The sequence below is a fragment of the Mytilus californianus genome, unplaced genomic scaffold (genome assembly GCF_021869535.1).
Source record: "Mytilus californianus isolate M0D057914Y unplaced genomic scaffold, xbMytCali1.0.p SCAF_1, whole genome shotgun sequence".
Classification (NCBI taxonomy): domain Eukaryota; kingdom Metazoa; phylum Mollusca; class Bivalvia; order Mytilida; family Mytilidae; genus Mytilus; species Mytilus californianus.
The window spans coordinates 34,719,565-34,737,581 of NW_026262581.1; the positions used below are offsets into that span (position 1 = coordinate 34,719,565).

Sequence of the window (18,017 nt, forward strand, 5' to 3'; positions counted from 1 at the left end):
AAAGAGTCTTTCAAAATCCATTTGGAATGCTCTATGTCGTTCAATACTACAGTTGCCGGTCTAGAGTGTATCGAAAGACCGATTAGCTTCCGCTTTGGAGAAAATTTTGGTAATATTTGACAGAAATGTCCCATCAAACAGGAATTACAGGTAATAGGTTGTATTTTTCAGTTTAAATATTGAACAGCTTGAGCCATTTACATGAAAAAACATCAGAGTAAACAAGCTTTAATCTTCCCTTTATCAAAAAATATATATTGAAAAGTGGGTGGGTCTTTGACTTTGTCGAGTTAACTTGGCTCTGACAGTCACATGGAATATGTAGATATCATAAACGGGTATATTATATGAATGTGCATTTATGGCCTTGGCATATAATACCTATGGAATATACAGAAAGATACTCCAGAAAAAAATTTAGCTACAATTACCAAATAATATATATAAAAAGGATAACAGGATCCAAAAATAAATGTCAAAAATAGTGGAAGGCTAAAACAGACCGTACCTTCTAAACCGATTCAATTCTAACCTGCTTCTTGTGTATGGAATGGTGTAGACATATGAGTGCCAGTTACAGGTGAGGTAGTTGGCAAAAAAATTCCTAAATAGACTTAATGGAAGGGCTTGATAAGGGATTCTGAGGGTGGCCAAATTAGAAAATAACTCTGGACACAGATTCCTAAAAGGGATTATATCATAATGTAATCTCTTCTTCAAGAATCTATATAGAACTATAAGGTCAGTCCAGGGTAATACTTTAATGTACAAGTTATTTTAACAGTACAGATAAATAATTTTGGAGGTACGGAAATTCCCTTACTTATCCAAATTCTTTTGACTATTGCAAAATTGTAACAAATTCATATTTTCTTCGCTCCTTGAATTTCACTTAAAACTGCATTGCTCTAATCATGCTAATAGAGTGTTTGATTGTCTTTATCATGTTTATAGTTATTCATTAAATTACAATTTCATGGACACTGGCCATGGAAATCTCCATTGTCTTGTTATTTTCAAAATACTGCCTACATTTTATATTTCCAAGCCTAAAGTGAGCAATTGTTGATTGCCTTGCACAATTGCTTTTTAAGGTAGCACTACAGTCTAACAATGATTTTTTGAAGATATTTTTTTTATCACATAATTTTGAAGTAAGTATTATTCTGCACAGTTTGTAAAAATCCCAAAGTCATTATCATATCACAACAGGGAGTAAATTGATAATGAACGTATGTAAATAAAAGCACATGTAATTAATCTAAATATATAGGCATTTGGGTGGGGCTAATATGTCAATCATCTGTTGATACCAGTGTCCAGCTGTTAATCGGTGACCACAAGATAAATATCTCATTGCATTGCAACAAAACTAATTTATAAAACATGGAAGTTTAGAACAGAGAAAAAGAAAAAGATATGAATAGGAAAAAATTTAAAGGGAAGAAATCTACCAAAATGAAAAAAAACTATGGAAAAGAGTGTGAAAGTATCTTTGAAAGCCTCTGACTGCCTGTATAAATTTCTCGTCTTTGGTATTCTACATTTAAAAATAATTTTAGACATTTTAACTAATTTTAAGTTTATGTGAAATTTTTTAATTCCATGAAACTCATAAATCATGTTGGACAGTCTATTTTCAAGAAGGGGATGGTCTTGATCTTTTTATGGACATGTATTTTAATTTTAATATTTTAGCTAATTTCAGTCATCATGGTCATATTATATTTCTTTTTAAAATTCAAATGAAAATTATTCTTTATAGTGAGAATAATGATGTTAAATATCAATTATGATGCAGCTGGCCAATCCTGTTATTCTCTTATCTTAGACTGTCTGGACAGAGGCGGAGCTTTGTCTTTATTTAATTACTACATCACAGATGTTGGTCAAATCTGTGACGTCAAACTCCCGCCAAATGCCAAGTTAGTGTTATACAGTGCACACAAAATGCAAATTTTACAGCATTAGAGCATCAAAGACACAATGTGTGTGGTTCTATTGATAAAGTAATGGTGTCAGAACACTCCTGGGGTGTTCCCAGTGGAATTTTTGTATTTATGTGGCATTTATAGGGGTTCTTAAGAGGAAATTCAGTTTTAAGGTCATTTCTCAGAACAATTTTTCATGAGAATTGTAAGGAAAAAATGAAAATAGAAACTTTATGGGTACCCCTTTGGCTTGACTTTGATATATGTGATTGAAGGGAGTATTTTCTACAATACCGTGTCCTCGTTTTTGGATAATTTGTTTCTAAATGAATTTATAGGTCTCCAAAGATGAAAGGTGAAATGAGGTTTGGCATCCAGCAGTAAAAATAATATATCTTATTACTGGAGGCATATATCAAAAATCTGAGACACGGTTTTGTAGATTGTGAATGGTTGATTAAAGGGATGAAAACAAATTTTTACTACCATTTGACCTGAATGTGCCATTTTCATCCAAGTTGGAAGACCACTTTTTTGGCAATTAATGAGCTATATTTTGAGATTAATCATACCAAAAATAAATTTATCTATAGATTAAGAAAGAGTTATATTTCAGCTTTAAAATGAGTTAAAGATTTTTAAAATCCATTCAGTAGTTTTGGAGAAATTAATCTTTAAAGACTGTTGGTTGGAGTCAGAAAATTCTGACTGTAGTGCTACCTTAATTAAGCATTTGTCCTCTTATCTAAATATCCACTGTAGAAAATCTCCATTATTGATGATTTTTTTAACCTAATCACCTTGTGCGTACTGTCTTTTTTTTTTTACTTTTTCATATGAAAACTAAATGAAATATTGTATTTTATATTTCAGCTGGAAGGGAATTATTGGAATATTTTGCAACGTGCAAAGAGGGACATGTACGATTGATAAAAATTGGTATTGCAAATGGTAAGCTTCAATATTATTCACATTGGCAATGGTTTGCTTTTACAAATTTAAACATTGATAAAAAAAAATGATTTTGTGGTTTTACAAAAGTCTGCATACAAGCCTATAATTGTATTACACAACATAGAAAACTAAAGACTGAGCAACACGAACCCCACCAAGACCTTTTGAATATAGAAACAGACTGGTCTAACAGGCTTTGATTGGCTGGTAATAACTATCGGTACTGTTATTCTTTTATTTTCGTGGATTATGGATAAATTGTTTTTTTGTGAATATTTGATTTTGTGGTTTTACAAAAGTCTGCATACAAGCCTATAATTGTTTGCTTTTACAAATTTAAACATGGATTAAAAAAATTGAATGTAGTTTTTATTATTCAAGAATAAGAATTCCAAACTTGCATAATTGGTTTCTATAAGGTATAAAACCACTAATTTATAGCCCCATTGCTTTCTATGTTAAATTCTGCAATTTCAAGCATAAATGGCTACTTTATCTTAAGTTCAAATAAAGTGGCAGTTATTTCATGTCAAAACTGTACCTTATGCTGACTTGTGCTGAAAAAATCAACATGCCTTTAATTGCATATTAGAGCGTACTGGTTCCCGGAAGTTTGATAGTACAAAAACAGGAACTTCTGATCTGAACAACAGGCCAAATGAGCCCTCCTATTAAAATTTCCTATACTTCTTTATTATTCAAATAAAACTTTCAACAAGGGTTCTACAGTGACCCCAAGTCCCCAAGCTTTCATTTGATACTAGCACTACCCAAATATTCCCACTATTGACAAAGATACAGCTATGCGTAGGAACTATTTTGTTTAAAATATGTACTACTTTCTTGTATGTTCTTTCCGACCGGGCCTGAATTAGTGGTTCTATACCTATAACAGCACCAAACTTGTTATATTGACTTCTGCTTGACTTAATTTCCTTCTATGATCTATTTCTAGCATAGAAAAACACATAAAGCTTTTGTCAAAACACTATATCACTGAATTCAAGCTCAAATTGGACTGGTAGTAACATATGCGTTAAACAAAGAAAACTACATATGGATACTAATAGTGACAGATATGACACTTTTTCAATTTTTACCAGTTCTGATTTGTTAATATCTACTCAAATAACAGTGTTCTTACCTATATGTCTTATTTTTATCAGAGATTCTTCCTTGAATATAAATACAGTGGTCCAAACATAAAATATAATTGATAATTTTGTCCCCCCTTTTTTCTACATGTTGGAAAAGGAGAGTGATTAGGTAAAAAAACCATACTTTCATGTATAAACATGAATCAACAAAGCAATTTATGTATCTCCAAGCTAGACAACTTGCTAAACTGGTTATAAAATGCATTTCAAGTGAGATTTTGGAATTCCTATATAAGTATACACCAATTTTCCTTGAAATAAATAATTCACCAAGAAACACAATAAAACATGAACACTCACTAGATAATTTGACCAAAAACAATATTTATACCATAAACTAGTCATAATATACAAGTTTCATTGGTTTCAGTGTTAGATAATCCAAAAATTTAAATTTCAGGTAAAATCTTAACTGTGTGCATGCTAAATGACCAAAAAAGGCTAAAATACCTTATTGTAGCAATTTGAGGGCTGTAATTTGACACTAACATAATTGTTACATAAAAAAAATAATGTAACATGATTTCTGACAACAAATGTGACCAATTTTCACTGTAAAGGGTATGATTTCTAAAAATAGAATTTCACATGCCTGTCAGTAATAGGTATAAAACCACTAATTTATAGCCCCATTGCTTTCTATGTTAAATTCTGCAATTTCAAGCATAAATGGCTACTTTATCTTAAGTTCAAATAAAGTGGCAGTTATTTCATGTCAAAACTGTACCTTATGCTGACTTGTGCTGAAAAAATCAACATACCTTTAATTGCATATTAGAGCGTACTGGTTCCCGGAAGTTTGATAGTACAAAAACAGGAACTTCTGATCTGAACAACAGGCCAAATGAGCCCTCCTATTAAAATTTCCTATACTTCTTTATTATTCAAATAAAACTTTCAACAAGGGTTCTACAGTGACCCCAAGTCCCCAAGCTTTCATTTGATACTAGCACTACCCAAATATTCCCACTATTGACAAAGATACAGCTATGCGTAGGAACTATTTTGTTTAAAATATGTACTACTTTCTTGTATGTTCTTTCCGACCGGGCCTGAATTAGTGGTTCTATACCTATAACAGCACCAAACTTGTTATATTGACTTCTGCTTGACTTAATTTCCTTCTATGATCTATTTCTAGCATAGAAAAACACATAAAGCTTTTGTCAAAACACTATATCACTGAATTCAAGCTCAAATTGGACTGGTAGTAACATATGCGTTAAACAAAGAAAACTACATATGGATACTAATAGTGACAGATATGACACTTTTTCAATTTTTACCAGTTCTGATTTGTTAATATCTACTCAAATAACAGTGTTCTTACCTATATGTCTTATTTTTATCAGAGATTCTTCCTTGAATATAAATACAGTGGTCCAAACATAAAATATAATTGATAATTTTGTCCCCCCTTTTTTCTACATGTTGGAAAAGGAGAGTGATTAGGTAAAAAAACCATACTTTCATGTATAAACATGAATCAACAAAGCAATTTATGTATCTCCAAGCTAGACAACTTGCTAAACTGGTTATAAAATGCATTTCAAGTGAGATTTTGGAATTCCTATATAAGTATACACCAATTTTCCTTGAAATAAATAATTCACCAAGAAACACAATAAAACATGAACACTCACTAGATAATTTGACCAAAAACAATATTTATACCATAAACTAGTCATAATATACAAGTTTCATTGGTTTCAGTGTTAGATAATCCAAAAATTTAAATTTCAGGTAAAATCTTAACTGTGTGCATGCTAAATGACCAAAAAAGGCTAAAATACCTTATTGTAGCAATTTGAGGGCTGTAATTTGACACTAACATAATTGTTACATAAAAAAAATAATGTAACATGATTTCTGACAACAAATGTGACCAATTTTCACTGTAAAGGGTATGATTTCTAAAAATAGAATTTCACATGCCTGTCAGTAATAGGTATAAAACCACTAATTTATAGCCCCATTGCTTTCTATGTTAAATTCTGCAATTTCAAGCATAAATGGCTACTTTATCTTAAGTTCAAATAAAGTGGCAGTTATTTCATGTCAAAACTGTACCTTATGCTGACTTGTGCTGAAAAAATCAACATACCTTTAATTGCATATTAGAGCGTACTGGTTCCCGGAAGTTTGATAGTACAAAAACAGGAACTTCTGATCTGAACAACAGGCCAAATGAGCCCTCCTATTAAAATTTCCTATACTTCTTTATTATTCAAATAAAACTTTCAACAAGGGTTCTACAGTGACCCCAAGTCCCCAAGCTTTCATTTGATACTAGCACTACCCAAATATTCCCACTATTGACAAAGATACAGCTATGCGTAGGAACTATTTTGTTTAAAATATGTACTACTTTCTTGTATGTTCTTTCCGACCGGGCCTGAATTAGTGGTTCTATACCATAAATGTTAAAAAAAAAATGAAAGAAAAACTGGGCAGAAGAAATAACAACGACAATTCAAATCTCCATGAAATGAAATACAGTCAATACCTATTTAAATTGGGTCAAAGATCATGAAGATGGATGAATTTAAATATAAAGTAATATTTAACCCTAATCTGGATGAGAACAGGGTACATTTATAAATTCCAACCCTGTTTTGTACCACACTGTGCACACTAACATGCATGGATGAACTGTAAACATGATGGCTCAAATGTCAAGTGTTTACAGAAAGATATAGCACTACAACTCTATGTCAAAGAGAGGCGAAAGATACCAAAGGGACATTCAAACTCAGAAGTCAAAAATAAACTGACAACGCCATGGCTAAAAAAGAAAAAAGACAAACAGACAAACAATAGTACACAAAACACAACAAAGAAAACTAACATGACAAAAGTCTGAGCAACACGAACCCAATCAAAAACTGGGGGTGATCTGAGGTGCTCTGGAAGGGTAAGCAGATGTTGCGCATGTTAATACAAACCCAGTAATAAGTCTAATTCGATAGGTCACTTTCGGGAAAAGGGTACAGCATTGTAGTAACGACATTAGGAACATATCTGCTATCATCTGTGAAACAAATATTCCAAAACGGTCAACCAACTCGTGATGCAGGCGTCTGTAAAATTCACGAAGGGATGATTTCAACTTCACCACTTGGAACTCTTTGTTTAAAAGCTTCCTTGTGAGTAGCAATCCTCTATCAAGGAAATCATGATAGAAAATACAAGCCATGGAATATCGTATCAACTGGGAGATTTATACTCCATATGTAGGCGCTGCTGGAATGTTGCTACATAGAAATGGAAAGTTCATATTGGGAAGCTGAAATCATCTCTTTTGTCCTAAAGTTTTGTTTTCAACCGACCCTCATTGTCAATTTCTAAATGTAAGTCAGGATATGAGGCAGACTTAACTGTATCTGTTGTATCCTTTATCTCAAGTTCGATGGAATAGATGCGTTCAACATAGTCACCAAATTTTGAATTATTTAGTGAGAGAACCTGTCTTTGATAATACTCGTAAAGTTGAATGCTTAGCAGAGGAGCACAAAATATTTGTTCAAGTTTTAATTTCACCTAGCCATGATCAATTTATTCTTCATCAGCTGGTATGCAAGTTATATCATATCCAAGGAGATAATTGAACCATAAAATATACAAAGTACAAATACAAATAATAGAATTTTATATAAAAATGCCTCTATCTTATGACTTGATTTCAGTTATCTTAAAACATTTTCTTTTGTATTGTTTTGCAGAGGAACTGGTGTTACAAGACAGTAAAGATGTGGATGGGACATGGGAAGATGATATCCTTTGTTATTTATGTACAAATGTATTATAAGAAAAGCCACAATTAACCTTTGATTAAAAATGTGACAATGTGTGAGATCAAAGAACATGAATACATGCACTTCGTTTTCTTCAAGACATGATTTAAAAAAAAATCAATTTTCAGTTTTAAAATGTCTAGTCATTCATGATAGTTTGTATAACATTATTAGTTATGAATCCACTTTATATAGATTGTGAAATCCACTTTATATCCATTATGGAATCCACTTCATATCCATTATGGAATCCACTTCATATCCATTATGGAATCCACTTTATATCCATTATGGAATCCACTTCATATCCATTATGGAAACCACTTTGTATCCATTATGGAATCCACTTTATATCAGTTATGAAATCCTCTTCATATCCATTATGAAATAGTTTACATGTAGATTATAATTTATTTGAACTGAATATTCCTTGACAAGCGTACATTACGACAAATTCGTATTACCAGCACTTGAAGAAAAACAGCCCTGTTATATCCTATTTAGACTAGACAGTAAAAACAACCTGGGATATCAGTTTATATTTATCTGTTGGTCTCCAGACTTCTCACCTGTAAGTTGTAATTATTTTTAGAATTTATGTAAAAAATATAATTCAGTTATCTAACTGCATAAAACTTAGAAGGGGAGATAATCTAAATTTTCTCCTTTTGGTTTTTAAAATAAACAGGATTGATACTGTTTTTTGTCAAATTGTTTACACATGAAGGAGTGTATAAATAATGTATATTATTCAAAACTTATTTATTGGAAATATCTCATTGCCTTTATCTTAAACAATTTGATTTTTGGCATTATGAAAAACACATGTTTCCTGAATATGGTGTCCAGTTGTTGAAAATGCTTGTTATTAGCCACAGGTTACTGCTGAACTATTTGATGATGTATTTCATAAAAAAAAGGCTAATTTTGCTTGTTGTTTATAGTTTTGCCATGGATTTTTAATTACCTGTTATAAATATAGGAACAAACTGGTCTAACAGGCTTTGATTGGTTGGTAATAACTACTGTTATGTTACTGTTATACTATTCTTGCAATGGGTAGCTAGTAAACAAAGGTTATATTGATTTTATGGTTAAAAAACAAGCAGACATAACTTTGTACACACTCAGGAATATTTGCTGTAAATCTTTCATATACAGTAGAGCATTTTCTTCAAAAATATTAGCACAAATCAAATTCACCATTATTGTATCATAAACAGTTCTCATCTGGAAGATACAAGATATTTGAAGCTACTCAGCTGCATGGGAATATTTAAAAGGAACTGAAAACTTAATTTTATTTTTGATTAACTGTTATTAATAGAATATATACTAAAATGGTTACTGTGAATTCATTTATTTTCTTAGATTACGGATAAATTGGTTTTTTTTTGTGAAAATTTGATTTTGTGGTTTTACAAAAGTTTCATACACGCCTTTAAATTTTTTACTTCGTTGAACAGGTAAATTTGTGGTTCACCTATGACAACAAAAACCACAAAAATTTGTATCCCACAAATTATGAATCACAGTATACTATTTTTCCAAAGTTCATCTTACATTTGTCTTAGTCATTGTTTTTGAATATCATTTTATCAGTCCTTCAATATAAAAGCACAGTTCAGCATATTGTTTACCAACAAATTCAAAAATGTTTATGCTAAGCTAATGTTGCATTCAACCATGTTCCAGATTTTTACTCATATCAGACTCAGATTATAACATCACAATTAATATTTATTTGTGTAAATAATTTTGAACATTCTTTCTTCATATGATTTTGTATTACAAAAATAAAAACGTTCAACTCACAAAGATATGGAAACTGAAATAAACACTTTAAGTCATTTTTAAACTAAGCAAAAGCTTAATTGAAATTTCATTGTGACTTCATATTGCAAAGTCAGTTCAAAATTAAATACCTTCATGCATTTTATTAATGAATTGAAATTAACTGTATATTATGAACAGAATAAATAGATTTTCTATTCAGTCTCAATATCATCGTTGGGACCCATATCAGCCCCTTATCTAACACCTCAGACTGATATTGGGGTCTTGGAACAACATCTGCACTGATCTGAAATATAATGTGTAGTTTTCTATATTTATCACAACTACAATTGTAGTACATGTATATGTTTTATATTGCAGAGTGTAAGTTCCTCATACATGTAAGAGGATGTATGTATTAAAACAATCATGAGCTATGTATATTTCAGTACTGTCTATATGTATACAGCATGTTTAATGGTATTGTGTATATGATATACTGCATTGGTCAATAGTATTTTTTTAATGGTTAGGTATTACTGATATACCTTGCTTTCTCCTAATTTTTGTCTCGCCTTGACGGAGTCAAAAAGCGACACATAGGTATCCTGTTTCCGGCGGCGGCGGTGTCAACAATTTATTAGTTTGTGATTAGGTCTAGTTCATGGTGAACCACTAGTGGTAGGTCAATGATATTTGGTATGCAGTAGTATTTGCATTAACACATCTCATTATTATGAAGTTTATTTGGCCCCGCCCCCTCAGTCAAGGTCTATTGACTTTGAAACTTTGCTTAGTTTACATGTATTAGTTTGTGATTAGGTCAGTTTATGGGGAACCACTAGTGATAGGTCAATGATATTTGGTATGCAGTTGTATTAACATTGGCACATCTCATTACCATGGAGATTATATAGCCCTGCCCCCTCAGTCAAGGTCTATTGACTTTGAAACTTTGCTTAGTTTACATGTATTAGTTTGTGATTAGGTCAGTTTATGGGGAACCACTAGTGGTAGGTCAATGATATTTGGTATGCAGTTGTATAAGCATTGGCATATCTCATTTCCATGGAGATTATTTGGCCCTGCCCCCTCATTCATGGTCTATGGCTTTGAAACTTTTGCTTAGTTTTCATGTATTAGTTTGTGATTAGGTCAGTTTAAGGGTAACTGTTAGTGGTAGGTCAATGATAATTGGTATGCAGTTGTATAAGCATTAGCACATCTCATTTCCATGGAGAATATTTGGTCCTTACCCCTCAGTCATGGTCTATTGACTTTGAAACTTTTTCTTAGTTCACATGTATTGGTTTGTGATTAGGTCAGTTCAAGATGAACCACTAATGTTAAGTCAATGATATTCGGTATGCAAATGTATTGGCATTTGAAAGTTTTATTTCCATGGAGATTATATAACCCCACCCCCTAATTATGGTTCATTGACTTTGAAACTTTTACATAGTTTACAAGTTAATGTTTGTGTTTAGGTTTGTTTAAAGGGAACGACTTATGAAAAGTCAATGGTATTTGGTGTGCATTTGTATTAGCATTGGCACATCTCATTTCCATGGAGATTGTTTAGCCCTGTACCTTTAGTCATGGTTCATTGACTTTGAATATTTGCATAACTTACATGTTAAAGTATTGCTATTTTAATTTCAACATTTGCATTATCAAAATAACAAATAGGCGAGACATATCTCTGTGTTAACAGTTTATTTATTATCTGTTATCTGTCGTACTTCTGTTTTTCTAATATTTTTTTCCCAGTCTCATATACAGTACATAAAGTGTACCATAATTTCTGTTAATAAGTGTCACTGGATTAAAAGTTAAAGGGCTGTAGTTTTTAGAGAAAAAGACTAATTTCATTCTTAAAGTGTACAGCTGGGTTCTCAAATTGGATTATTACAGGTGATTTCAGGGACTTCTCAGATTTGGCGAGGATAAATCTTAATTTCTTAAGAGAAACATTACAAATGCCTTAATTCATAGTTTTTAATCTTCTAATCAAAACAATCTATTAAAATAAAAGAATAATTTTTGGTTAATATTTTAAAACTTTTGTAATGAAATGATGAAGACTAACTCTGAAACTATTTTAATGCATATTTGGGACTTACAATTTCAGAATAATGAGTCTAGTCTGATTTGCCTAAGTCTAGGACTGAGGGACTTGTCCTAATAAGAACCATGTGTATATTTTATGGCATGAGCCCTAATTGAAAATCATTTTTGTCTGATTTTTTTTTTTATTTATTTTTGTGCTACATCATGTCTGTATGTGCTACATATTTAATTTTCTGTGTACCATATGATTTTCATAATTTTTCTGTTTGCATATAAAGGAGATATTGGGATATATTTCAATGAGACCGCAACCCAAAAAATAAATACAACCAGAAATGACATCAATGCATTATATTTGAGTTTATTGAAATTGTAATACACTGATTTCCAATCAGAGGATGAAAAAGTCAAATTCCATATTTATATTAATGACAAGTGAAAAATGTTCCATTGTTAGTAATACGTTTAACATTCCTTTGATTTTTTTAGTCAGTAGCTTTTCTAAATTCAACCATCTTGTCATGACATGTTCAATATAATATCTTGCATTCTGCATTCATTTTGAACTTAAATGCTGATGTCTAAAATTTCTCCTGTGCCATGTTTTGATTTTACAGTTAAATACCTTATATAATCACATTTCTTATCCTTTCCCTTTCAAAACTTGTGTATAAAATATGAAAAATGAGAAATGTTTGTGTCTGTTTCTATGTTGAATATCTTATGTCCTGCAGTTTCACATTAGTTAATTCTGTTAAAAATCTCTGTTGTAAGTGTTGACTGATTCACAGTGAAACTGGATAATTGCTGGTGATTGATGGAATTTAACAGCTAGTGACCCTATCATTTCATAGTGAAACTCTCACACAAAAAAAAACAGTATTTAATGAAAACTCACAAAAAAGTGATTTATAACTGGATTACTACTATATAAGATTTATTAGTAACGGTAATCAGCAAAGTCATGCTTATCGATTTAAGTTTTTTAAAAGTAGCATTGTTCTAATTCAAATTATATTTTATATTTTGTAATCAATTCATCAGTAGCGCTGTAATACCGGATAAATTTCAACTGTAAAACTGAAAATACTTGCTGATGGTATTAAAATACTATTTATAAGTTTATACATTATCCTTTTTATTTTTGATCATATAGCAATTTTGGATACCACAAAGCAAAACATGTACTATCATATTGATAACATTGGGATAATATGATCTCTGCTCACAGTTTTTGTAGTGTTGATTTAAAATGTAGAAAGTTTTGCCTATCACAGTTCAAAGCTGGAATATTTATGATTGTTGGTATATGTGAATCTTGGAAACAGAACAGTTATTATATGAGAATATGCCTGTCCCAAGTCAAAATGGCTATACACATTATATCTCATGCATCACTTCAAAACCCCTTGAAAATTTTGCAAATGAGATACACAGGTCTCACTTTTTATCTTTTTAATGTATAATGACTTTTTAAGATAAAAGAGAAGATGTTATATGCAGGAACCAAATCCACACTAAAACAAGAATTTGGTGGAGGTTTAATAAAAGATGAAATGTTTGGTACAGAAAAGGTAATTATACAATTTAATCAAAACAGTACTATTAGACAGGTACTTTGTGTCTTTTATTTTTTATATTAGTTGTTTTTGTTCCTCTTCCCAATCTAATGAGTTAAGCCACTTCCCACTGAATTTTACAGTTTGTTCTTGTGTTGTGCTGTTTAACCACTGTCCTAGATTAGGGGAGGGTTGAGGGCTCACAAACCTGTTTTACCTCATCCCTCTATGTGTCTGTCCCTAGTCAGTAGCCTGTAATTAAGTGGTTGTCATTGGTTCATATAAATAAGAAGATGTGGTATGAGTGCCAATGAGACAACTCTCCATCCAAGTCACAATGTATAAAAAGTTAACAATTATAGGTCGAAGTAAGGCCTTTAACACAGAGTCGTGGCTCACACCGAACAGCAAGCTATAAAGGGCCTCAAAATGACTAGTGTAAAACAATTCAAACAGGAAAACCAACGGTTTAATCTATATAAAAAATGAGAAACACTTATGAACCACACCAACATACGACAACCACTGAACAGGATCCTGTCTGAAATATTTGTTTTTCATTTATGTTTTGTTATTAATCAGGCCGTTGGTTTTCTCAATTGAATCGATTCACATTTTCAAAGATTTTTGGTACAGTTCAATGAGATATCAAATAAATGACACTAAAAACTAAAAGTCATTTAATTTAGAGGTCAACATAAAGTCGTTAACAATAATTATTTCCATACAGTGTATCAACGTCAAATTTGACAGAGACTGTAAAGATCTGCGACTCAATTCACAAAAAATCGTACGAATAAAAATACTCTATAGTCATGAACTTTATATGATAAATCATTGTCATAAGATTTTTTGTGAAAAGAGCCTCGGGCATCAACACTAAATTCTCTGAATGACAAGTAGAAGTAAACATGATAAAAGACAACTACTGAGAAGGTTCCAGACTTGAGATAGGCACATGAATACATGTACATAGTGTTGTTACATTGGTTTTATGAAGTCTCAACCCTCTATAGAATGTGTAGCTTGAACACAAGTAGCTTAATTAGTTAATTAGTTTAGCTGATTAAGATAATAGATACATTTCTGTTTGTTCTTTTGTTAATTATCAACTTTTAAATTCAACCCACCTTAATTTGAGGGACTTAAGCTTTTACTTTTGTTTGTGTTCAAAATAAGACATAAACATAACAACTGTTGTTTTTGTGTTTAAAATTTGACATAAACATAGATACTGGTGTGGTTGTGTTAGAATTTGACATAAACATAGATACTGGTGTGGTTGTGTTAGAATTTGACATAAACATAGTTACTGGTGTGGTTTTGTTAGAATTTGACATAAACATAGATACTGGTGTGGTTTTGTTAGAATTTGACATAAACATAGATACTGGTGTAGTTTTGTTAGAATTTGACATGAAACATAGATACTGGTGTGGTTTTGTTAGAATTTGACATAAACATAGATACTGGTGTGGTTTTGTTAGAATTTGACATAAACATAGATACTGGTGTGGTTTTGTTAGAATTTGACATGAAACATAGCTCTGTTGTGTTTGTGTTAGAATTTTACATAAACATAGATACTGGTGTGGTTTTGTTAGAATTTGACATAAACATAGATACTGGTGTGGTTTTGTTAGAATTTGACATAAACATAGATACTGGTGTGGTTTTGTTAGAATTTGACATGAAACATAGCTCTGTTGTGTTTGTGTTAGAATTTGACATAAACATAGATACTGGTGTGGTTTTGTTAGAATTTGACATAAACATAGATACTGGTGTGGTTTTGTTAGAATTTGACATAAACATAGATACTGGTGTGGTTTTGTTAGAATTTGACATAAACATAGATACTGGTGTGGTTTTGTTAGAATTTAACATAAACATAGATACTGGTGTGGTTTTGTTAGAATTTGACATAAACATAGTTACTGGTGTGGTTTTGTTAGAATTTGACATAAACATAGATACTGGTGTGGTTTTGTTAGAATTTGACATGAAACATAGCTCTGTCGTGTTTGTGTTAGAATTTTACATCAACATAATTACCGTTGTGGTTTTTGTTTTTGTGTCTTTAAAAATGTTAAGTTTATGTGATACTTGTAGTAAAACCTTTATCTTTAAGACATTCAACATAAAATCAATGGTCTGTAAAGCAGGCGAGACATTTTAGCGTGTGCACTCTTGTGTTAGAATTTGACTTGAAACATAGCTCTGTTGTGTTTGTGTTAGAATTTAACATAAACATAGCTACTGTTGGTTTTGTCTTAGAATTTTGACATAAAACATAGCTACTGAACACCAAACAATGTCATAATGGGTAGCAAAGTGACTAGGGGACCATGGCAATAACTGAATTATTAGAAGAACATGGAAGATGATTATGTTAATGACAGGCTATAAATATCTTTTGTTTTTTAGGCAGATGTCTCATTAAATGGTTACAAGAAACATGTAGTAGCACAGCATGCTCCAGCACCGTTAACTGAAGCAGAAGAAGAAAAACAACACATCAAAAGGACTGAGGTAAAGAGTGTTTTGTATGTACTTTGTGACTGGATAAACCCTCCCCTACATATTTTTAGTTATTTTTTTGACTGTTCATTGTTTATGTAATAATATAATATTTGCATAAAGGTTTCAACAAAAGTTACTAGATGAATGCTTCTCTGATAAAATCAGACAGTACTTACTCTTTGTGCCACTTATGTGAAGTAAAATTGTAATTGTTTTACAATACATGGCTATTTAACTACAACATGAACGATGGTTTTCAGCATGTAAACATATGAGATGATTTTAATCAACTTAATATTTTAAAAGTCTTTTATTTTTATGCCCCACCTAGGGGCATTATGTTTTTCGGTCTGTGCGTTTGTCCGTCTGTTCGTCCGTCCATTCAGTGTTCTGCTTCAGGTTAAAGTTTTTGGTTGCTTCAGGTTAAAGTTTTTGGTCATGGTAGTTTTTGATGAAGTTGAAGTCCAATCAACTTGAAACTTAGTACACATGTTCTCTATGATATAATCTTTCTAATTTAGATCAAATTTTGCCAAATTAGAGTTTTGACCCCAGATTCACGGTTCACTGAACATAGAAAATGATAGTGCGAGTGGGGCATCCGTGTACTATGGACACATTCTTGTTTAGTGTTGCTATTATGATGTATCATTGGCATATACCCCACAATACTGTTTATTCATATTAAGTATATTATTAAAGAAGTTTCCTAAAATAATCACTATTATTACTGTTTGAATGAACCTAAAATGTTCTAATATATACATGAAAATACTATGAATTCAGTCATTTTCGTAATGTATTTGTTATTGTGAAAACTGGGGATGGAATAGGTTTCCAAAAATATATAACTCCCTTTGATAGCATTATTTTTTTGCACCTTTTTCTCAAATCTTGCATTTTGTCCATTGCACATCAATCACAATATTAAATGCAACTAAAATTTCAGAATTAACTGTACTATACTAATATTTTATAATATAGCAGATGGTCAAAATGATGGTAGGTACATCTTGAAACGATGTAAGTAATCTGCATTAAAGAATTGTATTCTGCATGGTATTACGAACCTTTACAATGCTCTGAGAGGTACAGTGACTTGAAAAACATGAATTTATTACCATGAATCCTGTGAAAGCCGACACCTTTTCTAACACCCAGTTTTATTCAGATTGTAAAGGTGGTTGATTTGCACAGAAAGAAATACTAAAGAATTTTTTTCATTTAATGTCCTGAAACGAAATCCACTCGACACAGTTCACAATTTATGTAGGGTTTAGATTGTTTTTACTGTAATATATCTGCAAATTGAATTAAAATAAGAATAACTAAAGAATGACAAATATTGGACTAAATTGTAAATTGCACTAAGAATACCAAACACAAACTATAGGGAACAACATTTTATTTGATAATGTAGAAAAGGAAATGAAGGTCATATCAATGATACAGAAACTCAATAACACATAAAATCAAAATAAGATATCTAGATTCATATACTTGCCTTTAACTTTGACAAGCCATCATTCCATATGACAGAGTTCTTGACAAATTCTTGTAAAAACAAATATTTGACACAAGTACCAATTTCTCAACAGGCATAAAAATTGAAGAGACAAAACACTATATTCTTTATTTGCGTCAGGAACATGATGCAGGGTTAACCCACTTTTCTGAGTATTAAACCCTTTTTCACTGTGGATGGTCTGTTTAAGTATTAGCACAAACTTTTTTGTGTATCTAGACAATATGTTTTTAAAATAAAACCTAGTGTGTAACATTAAAACAGAGCAGCTTAGTTTGACTTCACCCTTCCTGATATATAAAACAAAATTTTTATATATATTATAGAATATTGATTTGTTAAAAATTTGAATAAACTCATGTCAAAGATATATGTCATCTTCTTAAGTTTCATTCATATTACATATGCATTTCCTCAGCAACTACTGAGCCCTTTCCACTTATTGTTTTCCTTGTATATTATTTGATGTTGTTAAATCATATACTGCTCCAACTAACAAGGAACAAAATTGTAGTGCAAAACTCTTTTTAGGTATTGCTTTTGTTGTTGCTTTGTTGTTGTAGTACAACTTTACATTGTACAACAACTTTTAACATTAAGGAATGCTCCAGTAATTTATTAAGATCGACATGTTTCGGTGGATAGGCCACCATCATCAGGATAGAAAACAATACATAAAATCATCAACCCGATTTTGTACCTCAGCATGATTTTATGTATTGTTGTCT

The 18,017-nt window shown here is 31.3% G+C and overlaps 1 protein-coding gene across 1 annotated transcript in view; it reads left to right on the forward strand.

Annotated features, from left to right (window-relative positions):
- The first annotated feature begins 40 nt into the window (after positions 1-40).
- The window catches only part of LOC127719672 (twinfilin-1-like), a 28,434-nt gene continuing 10,457 nt past the window's right edge, over positions 41-18,017 (forward strand). Inside the window, exons 1-6 of the mRNA XM_052225909.1 lie at positions 41-150; positions 2,805-2,882; positions 7,765-7,815; positions 8,280-8,407; positions 13,161-13,256; positions 15,669-15,773. Of these exons, the coding sequence (XP_052081869.1) occupies positions 126-150; positions 2,805-2,882; positions 7,765-7,815; positions 8,280-8,407; positions 13,161-13,256; positions 15,669-15,773 (483 nt within the window). The 5' untranslated portion in view covers positions 41-125. The remainder of the gene's footprint in view (positions 151-2,804; positions 2,883-7,764; positions 7,816-8,279; positions 8,408-13,160; positions 13,257-15,668; positions 15,774-18,017) is intronic.